Source organism: Pristiophorus japonicus, chromosome 10 (assembly GCF_044704955.1).
Source record: "Pristiophorus japonicus isolate sPriJap1 chromosome 10, sPriJap1.hap1, whole genome shotgun sequence".
Taxonomy (NCBI): Eukaryota; Metazoa; Chordata; class Chondrichthyes; family Pristiophoridae; genus Pristiophorus; species Pristiophorus japonicus.
Genome location: NC_091986.1, coordinates 218,869,755 through 218,886,381, shown reverse-complemented (window position 1 = coordinate 218,886,381; position 16,627 = coordinate 218,869,755). Strand labels below are relative to the sequence as shown.

General features: G+C 50.2%; 1 protein-coding gene across 1 annotated transcript in view; it reads left to right on the top strand.

The window, feature by feature from the left end:
• Positions 1-16,627, top strand: part of LOC139274929 (cGMP-dependent 3',5'-cyclic phosphodiesterase) — a 103,908-nt gene that overhangs the window by 55,565 nt on the left and 31,716 nt on the right. The window contains exons 8-10 of the mRNA XM_070891666.1: positions 7,689-7,776; positions 11,375-11,422; positions 14,247-14,321. Coding sequence (XP_070747767.1) covers positions 7,689-7,776; positions 11,375-11,422; positions 14,247-14,321 — 211 coding nt within the window. The remainder of the gene's footprint in view (positions 1-7,688; positions 7,777-11,374; positions 11,423-14,246; positions 14,322-16,627) is intronic.

Genomic DNA, 16,627 nt, shown 5'->3' with positions numbered 1-16,627 from the left:
CAGCTAGCTGACAGAGAGACTTTGGAAGTTTCTGTCTTTGAAAAAAGCGAACAGCTAGAGATTAAAATGGCAGGTGTATTTGGGTGAATATAGACACGAGCGTATGTGGATCGGCTAGAAATGTATTTCACTGCAAATAACATAATCGAAGTTCCAGACAATGCAGTCCAGAACCGGGCTGTGTTGGAACGTAAGAAAGCGATTTTCTTATCGGAGGCGGGTCCGGCATTATACGAAACCCTTGTAAATCTGCTTGTGCCTGACGAGCCAAAGGACACAATGCTTAAAGAGATTTTAATGAAGCTGGAGCAGCACTATAATCTCAAACCGTTAGAAATTGTTGCAAGCTATCGTTTCGAGATTTGGACTCAAAAGGCTGATGAAAGTATCAGTGATTACATCTTAGCATTAACAAAGCTATCGATGCACTGTAATTTTGGAAACTTTCAAAACCGAGCATTACAGGATTGTTTTGTTTGTGGGGTGAAAAATGATGCGATCAGAAGGAAGTTATTGACGACGGATGACTTGACTTTTGAGATTGCTTGTCAGACAGCGAGGTCGATGGGCATGGCCGAACAATATTCCCGAGAATTAAATAATGATTACGGTTGTCAGTCAACCGAGGTAAATCACCTGCAGGTTCAAAGTAAAAGGCGGTGGGGGCCGAAAGTCTCAGAAACTGGAAATTCTCAGAGTGTCGAAGTTGTGATATAGGTGCCTGGGACAACACATTGCTCAAAGTTGTCCATACGTGAAGGCAGAGTGTTTCTTCTGCAGAAAGACTAGGCATCTTGTGAAGACATGCCGACTGAAAGGTAAACCAGTTTTTAAAGCTATGAGTCCAGCGTTCAAAGCTATGAGTAGAAATCCCAAGAGACTACATAGCATGGAAGAACAACAACAGGACAAGGAGATGTTAGAGTTACACGTCATCAGGAGCACGAGGTTAACGGACAGTGATTCGGAAAGCATCAAAATCCACATAGATGTTGCGGGATTCAAGATACCAATGGAAATTGACACGGGTGCATCCGTGAGTGTAATACCGGAGTCACTATACCGCGACAAATTGCATGATTTCCAACTGGAGAAATTCAAGATAGAGCTGTGAGGATACTCGGGAGAGAAAATTCCTGTGGTAGGTCGTATCACCGTACCGGTGAAATATAAAGATCAATTTCAGAACTTGCCTCTAATAGTAGTTAAAGGAGACAAGTCTGCCTTACTAGGAAGAAATTGGTTGAGCTCACTGAAGCTGGATTGGAGTAAGATTTTCTGTGTGGAAGTGAGATTTTCATCAATGGATGAGGTTATCAAGAAGTATCCGAAGGTGTTCTGTGATACGGGCAGTCCGATCCCAGGCTTCAAGGCGAGTGTCAGGGTACAGAAGGATGCTAGATCGGTTTACTACAAGCCACGTTCCGTACCATATGCACTCAAGGAGAAAGTTGAGCAAGAACTCAAAAGACTAGAGACTGAGAACATTATTTGTAAGATAGATTGATGTAATTGGGCTACACCCATTGTTGTTGTACCTCAGTCCGATGGTAAGGTAAGATTGTGTGGTGATTATAAAGTAACCGTAAACCAGGTTCTAGAGAGTAATTTGGCTACAGTATTACATCCACTGAATGAACTATTGAAAAAACAGGTCCATTGGAAGTGGTCAAAAGAATGTGATACAGCATTCAAGGAGTGTAAAAGCAAATTGGTAGAGAGCACCATGTTAGTTCACTATGACATATCTCAGGAGATTAAGCTAGCATGTGACGCCTCTCCGTATGGAGTTGGGCAGTGATCTCTCATATATCAAGTAGTGGGGAGGAGAGACCAATTGCTTTTGCTTCACACACTCTCAGTGCCAGTGAGAGAAATTATACACAAATTGAAAGGGAGCTTTGGCATTAATTTTTGGGGTCAAGAAGTTTCACAAATATTTGTATGGTCGTAAGTTTACCATCGTTACGGACCATAAGCCCCTAACAGCAATCCTCCATCCAAAGTCCCCAGTTCCAACATTAGCTGCAGCCCGAATGCAGAGATGGGTTTTGATTTTGTCAGCATATACATATGATATTGAATACAGACGATCAGCTGATCACAATAATGCTGATGCTATGTCTAGATTGCCTTCCCCATCACAAGTTACACCCGATAGGGAAGAAGTGTTTTATTTTTCATACATTGATGAACTGCCAGTCACAGCTGAAGAGATTGGTAGAGCAACCAAACGTGACCCAGTGATGTCAAAGATGTATGATTATATTGCAAATGGATGGCCAAACCAGGTAACAGACAAAGATACACATCCATTCTTCATTCAGTCGATAAAGATTGTATCATGTGGGGTGCAAGAGTGTTTATACCAAATAAATTCAGGTCCAAATTATTAGGAGACCTCCATGACCAGCACCTGGGAATGTGCTTGACCAAGAGTTTTGCACGCAGTTATTTATGGTGGCCAGGTCTTGATAAAGATATAGAGTACATCGTGAGTCAGTGTACGGCATTTCAATCGGTAAGCAATCAACCACCACCAGTACCATTACAGCCATGGAATTGGCCTCCCAGGGTGTGACAAAGGCTACGTATTGATTTTGCTGAGTTAGAAGGACAACAATTGTTCATGTGATTGATAGCCATTCGAAGTGGGTTGAGGTTTTTCCAATGTGTAAAATAATAACAAGTAAAACATTGGACATTTTACAAAAATTATTTTCTTCATTTGACCTCCCTGAATAAATTGTTTCGGATAATGGATCACAATTTCGTTCAGAAGAATTTGCACAATTCACGAGCAAAAATGGTGTGAAACATACCAAGGTTCCACCATACCATCCTGCTTCGAATGGTGCAGCAGAGCACACTGTACAAATTGTAAAACGTGCCCTCATAAAACAAATGTTAGATCCAAATCCAAGTAAACGAATTGGATCACAAATTGGCTAATTTTTTGATTACATATCGAAATACTCCTCATGCAACTACTGGTAGAACACCAGCAGAGTTGTTTCTCAAACGGCAGCCACGAACCAGATTCTCGTTGTTAAAGCCAGATTTGACACAGTCTGTAGAAGAGACACAATTAAGACAGAAAGAGAATCATGATCGAGGTAGAGTAAAAGAGAGAAGTGTGAAATTAAACCAGAAGGTGAGAGTGAAGAACCATCATCATAAATGGTTAAAGTGGTTGCCAGGAAGAGTGGTGAAGATATGTGGTCCTCGCACATATTTGGTAAAGATGTTTGATAATGAACAGGTTAGGTTTGTTCATATTTGATCATATTTTACCTACAGACATGGAAGGAGTTGAAGGTGGGAATGATTCAATTATTTCTGACTCATCAGATAGTTTTGATACACCAGTAGCAAATCCTAAATCCAATGTACTGGAAACAAATCCAGGAGAGAATCAGAATGAAAGTCTGAGTCCGAGTCAGGAAAACAAAGAGCCTGAAGTTAGAGTGAGTTCAAATGAAAATCAAGGAAATTCCGTGGAGGAAAACGTTCCTCAGGATGAGCCTCGAATGAGTTTAGATTCGACACCATGTTTGGAAGGTTCTGTTCGAGAGCAAAGTATCCTCTTCGAAACAGAAAACAAGTGGTAAAGTTAAATTTGTAAATATGAAAAAAAAATAAGTTTATATCCTGTGTTATGTATAAAAATGAAAGTTATGTATGATGTTTGTTATAATAACTTCTTCATTAAGGAGGGAGAAGTGTAATGTCTGTAAGCTTGTAATGTTTGTAGCTCCACACTGTGGATGTGGACGTATTGTGTACTGCAAGTGCAGAGTTAATAATAAACAGAACCAGGCAGATTTCCGGAGGCTTCCGGGAGAGCTGCCTGCCATGTTAGGAGCTGTGTGTGCTATGCTCTGTGAATATATCACAAAATGCACCACATCCACTGGTTCCCCCTTATCCACCCTGTTTGTTACATCCTCAAAGAACTCCAGCAAATTTGTCAAACATGACTTCCCCTTCATAAATCCATGCTGACTCTGCCTGACCGAATTTTGCTTTTCCAAATGCCCTGCTACTGCTTCTTTAATAATGGACTCCAACATTTTCCCAACCACAGATGTTAGGCTAACTGGTCTATAATTTCCTGCTTTTTGTCTGCCTTTAAAACTGAGTTGAGAAGGAATTACTTCTCTCAGAGGGTTGTAAATCTGTGGAATTCGCTGCCTTAGAAAGCTATGGAAGCCGGGACATTGAATATATTTAAGACGGAAATAGACAGTTTCTTGACCGATAAGGGATTAAGGGGTTATGGGGAGTGGGTGGGGGAGTGGACCTGATTCCATGATCGGATCAGCCATTATCGTATTAAATGGCGGAGCAGGCTCGAGGGGCCGTATGGCCTACTCCTGCTCCTATTTCTTATGTTCATATGTTCTTTGCTGCTCTGTGCTGGGGGTCCCTATTGTCATGTATTTTACATAGCCACTGTTGGTATATCAAGGTATGCCACCAGAGGGCACAGCAGTGGGAGACTCGTAGGTTACCTGTACAGGTGTGCCTGGCCTAGTATAAAAGGCAGGCCACCAGGTGTGATCCTCACTCTGGGGTTAACCAATAAAGGATTAAGGTCACTGCAGTTCAAGTACCACGCACTGCCTCGTGGAATCATTGTTAGAGCATCTAAGGACACAACACCTATAGACAGCGCAAATTAACGGCGGGAAAGCTGAAGTTATCGCTGCAGTGATTGCGAGATCTTTGTGAGCGGCTTTGTTAGAGGTCAGAGGTGATCGGCGTGGCTTCACCGCGAATCGCGGTCCACTAAAACCCGAGACGATGCTGGAACGTTCTCAGCGAGTCAGGGCAGGAGAGAGAAACAAGCGTTACTCGTCTGCGGGGGTTTTGGGGGCAAATTGGTCATCGAGCTGAAACGTTAAGCTCCGCTCTCCGCTCTCCGCTCTCCGCAGGGGCTGTAGGACCGGCTGACTGTTTCCCCAGCATTGTCAGGGTTTCATCGCAAACGTTGTATCCTCTCGGTTGGCGCTGAGGGAGCAGGTCTTGGGCTGGGGTGCTTGAACTTGCCGCAGTGTTCCTGGGCTGAGGGTAATGGGGCGCGTTGTTTGTTACCCAGTCACTCCTGCTCTGCGTAGGCGTTCCCAACCCCTCCAGCAACAACCTATATTTACCTAGCGCCTTCAACATAGTGAAACGTCCCAAGGAGCTTCACTGGAGTAATATGAGATTAAACTAATTGTCACCGAGCCACATAAGGAGAAATTAGGGCAAGCTTGGTCAAAGAGGTCGGTTTTAAGGAGCGTCTTGAAGGGGGAAAGAGAGGCAGAGAGGCGGCGAGGTTTAGGGAGGGAGTTCCAGAGCTTGGGGCCCAGGCAACAGAAGGCACGGCCACCGATGGTGGAGCGATTATAATCAGGGGATGGTCAGGAGGGCAGAATTAGAGGGGCGCAGACATCTCGGGGGTGGTTGTGGGGCTGGAGGAGATTACAGAGATAGGGAGGGGCGAGGGCCATGGAGGGATCTGAAAACAAGGATGAGAATTTTGAAATCGAGGCGTTGAAGATTAATTTCCAGGATACAGTTGGGAGCAAAAGACCTGGGAAATAAATCACTGGGGGGGGGGGTTAAATAAACGTGTGTTTTTATCATTTTCTTTGCTCACCTCTGTTTATTCATTTTAAAAATATCGGAAATGGGAAGAAGAATGTTTGATTGACAGTCGAGAATCATCCAATCGGGTGGCCAAGAGGCCCCTCGCTTTCCAATTGGCTGTGGGAGGCAGGGCTCGGTGAGATGGACATGTCGGGCGACCAATGGCGGGAGTGTGGGGGCGGGGCGGATCGAGTGCAGGAGGTCATGTCATGAAACCTCCTGGAATACGGTCCAATCAGAGTTGGCCAAGCCCTAAAGGGGAAGGGAGAGGTCGGGGTGAGGTCAGGCTCAGGCTCGGGTCGCCCGAAGTGCAGCCCACCCCAGTCGAATAGTGGCCACAGCGCCAAGAAGGGGTTAAAGTTCATTGATCCATCCCCAGGGTTGGAGTGGGGGGCTGTATATTTGAGCAGGTTGTGAAGAGGTTGTACCCCATCGTTGACCCACCCCATGCACTGAACTATGGGGCAATGATCTCCTGTTGACCTTTTGTGGCCTTGCGTGGTTGCGTACAGGCGACAATCGGGATCTGGGCTGTGTCTGCAGCTCGACCACAGCAGGTCCATCACAGGCAAAGAGCCGAATACACCGCACTCAGCCAGGGTCAACGTCTGATTGAGATTCTGTAACAATGGGAGTGAATGGGAAGGGGTTGGGTCCATTGGGACTGTACACAGTGGGAGTAAATGGGAAGGGGTTGGGTCCATTGGGACTGTACACAGTGGGAGTAAATGGGAAGGGGTTTGGGTCCATTGTGATTCTATACGATGGGAGTGAATGGGAAGGGGTTGGGTCCATTGGGAGTGTGTACAGTGGGAGTGAATGGGAAGGGGTTTGGTTCCATTGGGAGTGTGTACAGTGGGAGTGAATGGGAAGGGGTTGAGTCCATTGGGAGTGTGTATAGTGGGAGTGAATGGGAAGGGGGTTGGATCCATTGGGATTGTGTACAATGGGAGTGAATGGGCAGGGGTTGGGTCCATTGGGAGTGTGTACAGTGGGAGTGAATGGGAAGGGGTTGAGTCCATTGGGAGTGTGTATAGTGGGAGTGAATGGGAAGGGGGTTGGATCCATTGGGAGTGTGTACAATGGGAGTGAATGGGCAGGGGTTAGGTCCATTGGGAGTGAGTACAGTGGGAGTGAATGTAAAGGGGTTTGGGTCCATTGGGATTGTGTACGGTGGGAGTGAATGGGAAGGGGTTTGAGTCCATTGGGATTGTGTACATTGGGAGTGAATGGAAAGGGGTTTGGTTCCATTGGGATTGTGCACAGTGGGAGTGAATGGGAAGGGGGTTGGGTCCATTGGGATTGTGTACAGTGGGAGTGAATGGGAAGGGGGTTGGATCCATTGGGATTGTGTACAATGGGAGTGAATGGGCAGGGGTTGGGTCCATTGGGAGTGTGTACAGTGGGAGTGAATGGGAAGGGGTTGAGTCCATTGGGAGTGTGTATAGTGGGAGTGAATGGGAAGGGGGTTGGATCCATTGGGAGTGTGTACAATGGGAGTGAATGGGCAGGGGTTAGGTCCATTGGGAGTGTGTACAGTGGGAGTGAATGGGAAGGGGTTGTGTCCATTGAGATTGTGTACAGTGGGAGTGAATGGGAAGGGGGTTGGGTCCATTGGGATTGTGTACAGTGGGAGTGAATGGGAAGGGGTTTGGGTCCATTGGGATTGTGTACATTGGGAGTGAATGGAAAGGGGTTTGGTTCCATTGGGATTGTGCACAGTGGGAGTGAATGGGAAGGGGGTTGGGTCCATTGGGATTGTGTACAGTGGGAGTGAATGGGAAGGGGTTTGGGTCCATTGGGATTGTGTACATTGGGAGTGAATGGAAAGGGGTTTGGTTCCATTGGGATTGTGCACAGTGGGAGTGAATGGGAAGGGGGTTGGGTCCATTGGGATTGTGTACAGTGGGAGTGAATGGGAAGGGGTTTGGGTCCATTGGGATTGTGCACAGTGGGAGTGAATGGGAAGGGGCTGAGTCCATTGGGGTTGGAGTCTCGTGCCTTGCCCCTACACGAGGGCACTAATGCTATTTGTTTTTTTGCCCTGTCAGGGAGATGGAGATTTATGCGTTGTTCGTGTCGTGTATGTGCCACGATCTGGATCACCGAGGGACCACCAACTCGTTTCAAGTGGCGTCAGTAAGTGCTGGGGTCCTGGGACAGCGCCGGGGTGGGACTCGTTTAAACCTAAGCCTTCCCCGAAACCGCCCCCCCCTCTCACCCCCAGCCCCCCTCCCCCAGGCCCCCTCCCCACGGTGGCTCATTCAGTAAGAAGGTATGTGCACTTGTCTAGCAACTAGCTACATCCTCACGTGCTTGATGGCCCAGGGAGTGCATCCAATCGCCTGCCAACCGTGGGCCATTTAAGTGCACAGTAAGACCCCACAGACAGCACATGGGACGAACGGCTGGCCAATTGGGCTTCAGGGGGCGGTTTAGTTTCTCAGTCGCGCCGTCGGATCTTTAGTTCCCCTCGAGGGTGAGAGACGGGGGCCCCCGTTTTAACGTCTCAACCGAAGGCTGACTCCTTCAACAGTGCACCCTCCCCCACTTAGTCCCGTGGTTTTATTCTCGGTGTTCGTGCTCGGGTCCAGGGTCAGCACTGGAACCCACGGCCTCGGGCAGAGCAGGTTTACCAGGATGTTGCCGGGACTGGAGAATTTTAGCGATGAGGAAAGATTGGACAGGCTGCGGTTGTTTTCTTTGGAACGGAGGAGGCTGAGGGGAGACCTTATTGAGGTGTATAAAATTATGAGGGGCCTGGATAGAGTGGATAGGAAGGACCTATTTCCCTTCGAGAAGTCAACAACCAGAGGTCATAGATTTAAAGTAATTGGGGGGAGGTTTAGAGGGGATTTGAGAGGAAATCTCTTCACCCAGGGGGTCTGGAACTCACGGCCTGAAAGGGTGGTAGAGGCAGAAACACTCACCACATTTAAAAAGTACTTGGATGTGCACTTGAAGTGCCATAAACTACAGGGCTACGGACCAAGAGCTGAAAAGTGGGATTAGGCTGGGTAGCTCTTGGTCGGCCGGCACGGACACAATGGGCCGAATGGCCTCCTTCCGTGCTGTAAGGTTCTCAGATTCTCAGACGAGAGCGGGGCCCACTGAGCCAACTGCCCGATTATGGAGGGCACCCTGGGTTTCTCAACAGCTTTGCTCTCAATCTCAGGTCTCAATCGTTTCTACGCCCCCCCATCAACCACCGAAACACGTTACCTCCTTCGCAGGGGAATGGCAGACCAAGGCTTGGTTACACTTGCATCTCATTCATTCCCAGTAAACCGCTAAAGAATAAAAAGACTTGCATTTATATAGCGCCTTTCACCACCGCAGGATGTCCCAGAGCGCTTTACAGGCAAAGAAGTATTTATGGAGTGCAGTCACTGTTGTAATGTGGGAAACCAATTTGCGCACAGCAAGCTCCCACAAACAGCAATGTGATAATGACCCAGATAATCTGTTTTAGTGATGTAAATTGAGGGATAAATATTAGCCCCAGGACACCGGGGATAAATCCCCTGCTCTTCTTCGAAATAGTGCCATGGGATCTTGTACGTGCACCTGAGAGAGCACTGGCTTAACGTCTCATCTGAAAGATGGCCCCTCCGACAGTGCGTCGCTCCCTCAGTACTGCCCATCCGACAGTGCGGCGCTCCCTCAGTACTGCCCCTCCGACAGTGCGGCGCTCCCTCAGTACTGCCCCTCCGACAGTGCGGCGCTCCCTCAGTACTGCCCTTCTGACAGTGCGGCGCTCCCTCAGTACTGCCCCTCCGACAGTGCGGCGCTCCCTCAGTACTGCCCCTCCGACAGTGCGGCACTCCCTCAGTACTGCCCCTCCGACAGTGCGGCGCTCCCTCAGTACTGCCCCTCCGACAGTGCGGCGCTCCCTCAGTACTGCCCCTCCGACAGTGCGGCGCTCCCTCAGTACTGCCCCTCCGACAGTGCGGCGCTCCCTCAGTACTGCCCCTCCGACAGTGCGGCGCTCCCTCAGTACTGCCCCTCCGACAGTGCGGCGCTCCCTCAGTGCTGCCCCTCCGACAGTGTGGCACTCCCTCAGTGCTGCCCCTCCGACAGTGTGGCACTCCCTCAGTACTGCACTGGAGTGTCAGCCTAGATTATGAGTTCAAGCCTCTGGAGTGGGACTTGAATCCACAACCTTCTGAGTCAATAATCAAGAGAGCTGCCACTTAAGCCAAGAGCTTCTACATGCCCCACTTCTCCCTGGCATCCATGCTCTCCTCTGCGAATCACTTTGTGGTGTTTTGGCCATTAATGGTGCGGTATAAATGCAAGTTTTTATGGATGGGCGCTAGATGTTAAGTGTGGCTCAGTGGGCAGCTCTTTCCCCTCTGAGTCAAATGGTCGACTCCGACACTCCCAGTGCAGTACTGAGGGAGGGCCGCACTGTCGGAGGGGCAGTACTGAGGGAGCGCCGCACTGTCGGAGGGGCAGTACAGAGGGAGTGCTGCACTGTCGGAGGGGCAGTACTGAGGGAGCGCCGCACTGTCGGAGGGGCAGTACAGAGGGAGTGCTGCACTGTCGGAGGGGCAGTACTGAGGGAACGCCGCACTGTCGGAGGGGCAGTACTGAGGGAGTACTGCACTGTCGGAGGGACAGTACTGAGGGAGTACTGCACTGTCGGAGGGACAGTACTGAGGGAGTACTGCACTGTCGGAGGTATCTTTTGGATGATACTTTAAACCGAGGCCCCGTCTGCTCTCTCAGGTGGACGTAAAAGATCCCATGCTACTATTTTGAAGAAGAGCAGGGGAGTTCTCCCCGATGTCCTGGATCCAATATTTATCCCTCAATTAGCATTAAAAAAACCAGATTATCTGGGTCATTATCACGTTGCTGTTTGTGGGAGCTTGCTGTGCGCAAATCGGCTGCCGCGTTTCCCACATTACAACAGCGACTACATTCCATAAGTACTTCATTGGCTGTAAAGCGCTTTGGGACGTCCGGTGGTTGTGAAAGGCGCTATAAAAATGCAAGGCTCTCTTTCTCATACAACCGATATCTGTGACCGTCCGTCCATTGCCCCTGATGGCACCTCGCTGTCGGGCGATTATCACGTCAACAGCAACAACGCGTATTTATATAGCGCCTTTATCGTAGAAAAATGTGCCAAGGTGCTTCACTGGAGCGATTATCAAACAAAATTTGACCGCATGGGCTGATACTCTCTGGAGTTTAGAAGATTGAGAGGTGATCTCATTGAAACATGTCAGATTCTGAGGGGGATTGACAGGGTAGATGCAGGGAGGATGTTTCCCCCTGGGCTGGGGAGTCTAGAACCAGGGGGTCACAGTCTCAGGATAAGGGGTCGGTCATTTAGGACTGAGCTGAGGAGGAATTTCTTCACTCAGAGGGTGGTGAATCTTTGGGATTCTCTGCCCCAGAGAGCTGTGGAGGCTCAGTCGTTGAGTGTATTCAAGGCTGAGATCGATAGAGTTTTGGACTCTCGGGGAAATCGAGGGATATGGGGATCGGGCGGGAAAGTGGAGTTGAGGTCGAAGATCAGCCATGGAATGGCATTGAATGGAATGGAATGGAATGGAATGGAATGTCATGGAATGGAATGGAATCTTATTGAATGGCGGAGCAGGCTCGAGCGACCCAATGGCTGACTCCTGCTCCTAATTCTTAGCATCTTATGAATGTCCTCCTATCTATAATTCTATGAGGCTGTCCTTTAATGATGTGAATCTGTCTCCTCTTGTGCCCACAGAAATCCGTGCTGGCTGCGTTATACAGCTCCGAGGGATCGGTGATGGAGGTACTGGAAAACTCTTTGGGTGGAAAATTCGGTTGGAGGCTTCTTTGGGGCGCCGGAGGGCGGTTGGTCGGTAAATTCTGCGGCGGGAAATGGTTTGCGTCGGCAGCCAAAAAATCCGTTTGCTGAATGGGCTGGAGCACTAAGGGCTGCGTTCCACACCTATCTCAGGGCGCTAGGGGCCGGGTGAGCAACTGAATGCCCGTTGCCAAGGAGACGGATTCGGAGTGGCCTCTCTGCAAAAAAATTCGGGATAAAACACATTCCCGGTAACCTTACTCTCCGCCCGCGCCCCCGCCCCCCCCCCGCCAAAATAAAGGTGAATCGGCAAAAGAATTCTAAGAAATATCAATTTCACTTCCTTGTTTCAATCATTCCTTCCCTGAGCGCCCCGGGATAGCTCGGACCGTCCGCTTTTCCGGGCGGTGTCACTCGGGGTCGCGACGGGTGTCGCTCCGAGCAAATATGGCGTCGCTGTCGAAACCTGGGGGCGGGGGTGGCGTTGGACCCCAGCACGGCGCTCTCGGGCAATACCGCTCAGCCCCGCCGCAAAACCGGCACGCTGTGTGTGTGCGCCGAGTGGTGGGAATCCCGGTGCTCGCGGCTCTGACCCCTCAGCGCCGCCACCCCACCCCCCCACCCCGTACCTACCCTTTCCAGGGGCGCTCTCCGACCAAATTTCCCCCCCCCCCCCCCTCCTCCGTGTCTCTCGCTTCCAAGTCGCAGTAACTGGGTCATCATCATTATCATCGGCAGTCCCTCGGAATCGAGGAAGACTTGCTTCCACTCTAAAAGTGAGTTCTCAGGTGACTGTACAGTCCAATACGGGAATTACAGTCTCTGTCGCAGGTGGGACAGACAGTGGTTGGAGGAAAGGGTGGGTGGGGAGTCTGGTTTGCCGCACGCTCCTTCCGCTGCCTGCGCTTGCTTTCTGCATGCTCTCGGTGACGAGACTCGAGGTGCTCAGCGCCCTCCCGGAAGCACTTCCCCCACTTAGGGCGGACTGGTCTTTGGCCAGGGACTCCCAGGTGTCGGTGGGGATGTTGCACTTTATCAGGGAGGCTTTGAGGGTGTCCTTGTAACGTTTCCTCTGCCCACCTGGGGCTCGTTTGCCGTGAAGGAGTTCCGAGTAGAGCGCTTACTTTGGGAGTCTCGTGTCTGGCATGCGGACAATGTGAACCAGAGAGACAGTGTGTCTCCGGGAGAGGAGGAAAAGGTCTTGCTCCAGTGACAGCCCTGGCCAGGAGGGGTTCTGACACACAGTGGCTGCTCTCAATGAAGCAACAGTAGAGCACTTGCTTTGGGAGTCTCGTGTCGGGCATGCGGACGATGTGGCCCGCCCAGCGGAGCTGATCGAGTGTGGTCAGTGCTTCGATGCTGGGGATGTTGGCCTGGTCGAGGACGCTAACGTTGGTGCGTCTGTCCTCCCAGTGGATTTGTAGGATCTTGCGGAGACATCGTTGGTGGTATTTCTCCAGCGATTTGAGGTGTTACTGTATATGGTCCATGTCTCTGAGCCATACAGGAGGGCGGGTATCACTACAGCCCTGTAGACCATGAGCTTGGTGCCAGATTTGAGGGCCTGGTCTTCAAACACTCATTTCCTCAGGCGGCCGAAGGCTGCACTGGCGCACTGGAGGCCATGTTGGATCTCGTCGTCTGCTCTTGTTGTTAAGAGGCTCCCGAGGTATGGGACATGGTCGCAGTAACTAGGTACGTGCCAGCTGGTAGTAAGTGCACGGCGAGGTTGGTGCAGGAATTGCGACAGAGCGAGACGGGTGGCACTAGGGATTGGAGCAAATTCAGTGACGTCCTTCGCAGGTTCCTCGAACAGCTCGCTCAGAGAAAGGACTTGTTGTCTGAGGCTGGGGGTAGGGACATGGGAGGGGGTCCCACGTCTGTATCCCCACCAACCCCCCCCTACTAGCCCAGTGCCCCTCCAACCCCACCGTCCCTCCGAGCTCAATATCTCCCCACAGCCCACTCACTCTACCCCCCCCCTGCATCCCTTGTAGCCCAGTCTGATCTCACACCTTCATCGTCACTGGGACAAAACCCTGGAACTCCCTCCATAACAGCACTGAGTGGGAGCACCTTCACCCCACGGAACCAGTGGAGAATCGCTGTATTCTGTGCTGGTCTATTCCCCAGGTTAATGTTAAACATTTAGTTTTGCACCTCCAGTTATCTTAAGCTGAAACACACTTGCCTGGATGAGTGCTGCTCCAACAACACTCGAGAAGCTCGACACCATCCAGGACAAAGCAGCCGCTTGATCGGCCCCCCATCCACCACCTTCAACATTCACTCCCTCCACCACCGGCACACCCTGGCTGCAGTGTGCACCATCTACAAGATGCACTGCAGCAACTCACCAAGGCTTCTTCGGCAGCACCTCCCAAACCCGCGACCTCTACCGCCTAGAAGGACAAGGGCAGCAGGCACATGGGAACACCACCACCTCCATGTTCCCCTCCAAGTCACACACCATCCTGACTTGGAAATATATCGGCCGTTCCTTCATCGTCGCTGGGTCACAATCCTGGAACTCCCTCCCTAACAGCACTGTGGGAGCACCTTCACCACACGGACTGCAGCGGTTCAAGAAGGCGGCTCACCACCACCTTCTCAAGGGGCAATTAGGGATGGGCAATAAATGCCGGCTTTGCCAGCGATGCCAGCAAAACCCTAATGAATAATTATTTGAATCAATAAATGTGACCTTAATGTGAGGTCAAGTCATTTTTGGGGAGGGATGAGGTCACGTGAGGATCTGAACATTAGGATGATACCAAACGTGTCCCTTCCTGTCTCCCCCCCCTCTCAGAGGCACCACTTCGCACAAGCCATCGCCATCTTGAACTCAGACGGATGCAACATCTTTGAGAAGTTCAATCGGAAGGTGAGTGCGGGCGAGGTGAGAGAGGTCACCGATGGCGGGGAGTTGCGGGGGGAGGGGGAGAGCGAGGGGAACTGGGAGGGAGCACTGTAAGGGTCGCTAGGCCATAGATGGGGTGAGGAGGTTGGGGTTTTTACACTCACGCCCTATTCGGGATGAACCCGATCTGCACGCTCAACCCCCAAAGCAATTTCCCCCGTCCAACCCTCACCCCAGTGCTCTGACCGTTCTTCCATCATAGCTTACCGCTATAATGCCCAGAGCTCTCTCTCTCTCTCTCAATGCTGCTCAGGCCTGTGTTTGTGGATGGTGAAAACATGCCTCACACTGCCCTGAGTTAAGCAATGACTGAATGTCCATCATAGCCCAGTGTCATCAGAACATAAGAAATAGGAGCAGGAGTCGGCCACCTGGCCCTTTGAGCCTGCTCCGCCATTCAATAAGATCATGGCTGACCTGATCATGGACTCAGCTCCACTTCCTCGCCCGCTCCCCATAACCCTTTACTCCCTTATCGCTCAAAAATCTGTGTATCTCCGCCTTAAATATATTCAATGACCCAGCCTCCACAGCTCTCTGGGGCAGAGAATTCCACAGATTTACAACCCTCTGAGAGAAGAAATTCCTCCTCATCTCAGTTTTAAATGGGCGACCCCTTATTCTGAGACTATGTCCCCTAGTTTTAGTTTCCCCCACGAGGGAATCTATCTTGTCGAGCCCCCTCAGTATCTTATATGTTTCAATAAGATCACCTCTCATTCTTCTAAACTCCAATATGTTGAGGCCCAACCTGCTCAACCTTTCTTCATAAGACAACGCCCTCATCTCAGGACTCAACATCGTGAACCTTCTCTGATTTGTCTCCAGCGCAACTTAAATAAGGGGACCCGTGTCCATCGTAGCTCCGTGTCCATTGTAGCTCCGTGTCCATCATAGCCCCATGTCCATCATAGCTCAATGTCCATCGTAGCTCAATATCTATCTAGCTCAATGTCCATCGTAGCTCAATATCCATCGTAGCTCAATGTCCATCGTAGCTCATTGTCCCTCATAGCTCAATGTCCATCGTAACTCAATGTCCATCGTAGCTCAATGTCCATCGTAGCTCAATGTCCCTCATAGCTCAATGTCCATCGTAGCTCAATATCCATCGTAGCTCATTGTCCATCGTAGCTCATTGTCCATCGTAACTCAATGTCCCTCATAGCTCAATGTCCATCGTAGCTCAATGACCACCGTAACTCAATGTCCATCGTAGCTCAATGTCCATCGTAGCTCAATGTCCCTCATAGCTCAATGTCCATCATAGCTCAATGTCCCTCATAGCTCAATGTCCATCGTAGCTCAATATCCATCGTAGCTCATTGTCCATCGTAGCTCAATGTCCCTCATAGCTCAATGTCCATCATAGCTCAATGACCATCGTAACTCAATGTCCATCGTAGCCCCATTGTCCATCGTAGCTCATTGTCCATCGTAGCTCAATGTCGCTCATAGCTCAATGTCCATCGTAGCTCAATGACCATCGTAACTCAATGTCCAGCGTAGCTCAATGTCCATCATAGCTCAATGTCCCTCATAGCTCAATGTCCATCGTAGCTCATTGTCCATCGTAGCTCAATGTCCATCGTAGCTCAATGTCCATCGTAACGCAATGTCCATCGTATCCCCATTGTCCATCGTAGCTCATTGTCCATTGCAGTTCTGTGTCCATCGTAGCTCAATGTCCATCGTAACTCAATGTCCATCGTAGCCCCATTGTCCATCGTAGCTCAACATCCACCGTAGCTCCGTGTCCATCGTAGCCCAATGTCCATCGTAGCTCAATGTCCATCGTAACACACTGTCCACCATAGCCCCATTGTCCATCGTAGCTCAATGTCCATTGCAGTTCCGTGTCCATCGTAGCTCAATGTCCATCGTAACTCAATGTCCATCGTAGCCCCATTGTCCATCGTAGCTCAATGTCCATCGTAGCTCCGTGTCCATCGTAGCTCAATGTCCATCGTAACGCAATGTCCATCGTAGCCCCATTGTCCATCGTAGCTCAATGTCCATCGTAGCTCCATGTCCATCGTAGCTCAATGTCCTTCGTAGCTCAATGTCCATTGTAGCTCAATGTCCATCGTAGCCCCATTGTCCATCGTAGCTCAATGTCCATTGCAGTTCCGTGTCCATCGTAGCTCAATGTCCATCATAGCTCAATGTCCATCGTAGCCCCATTGTCCATCGTAGCCCCATTGTCCATCGTAGCTCAATGTCCATCGTAGCTCAATGTCCATCGTAGCTCAATGTCCATCGTAGCTCCG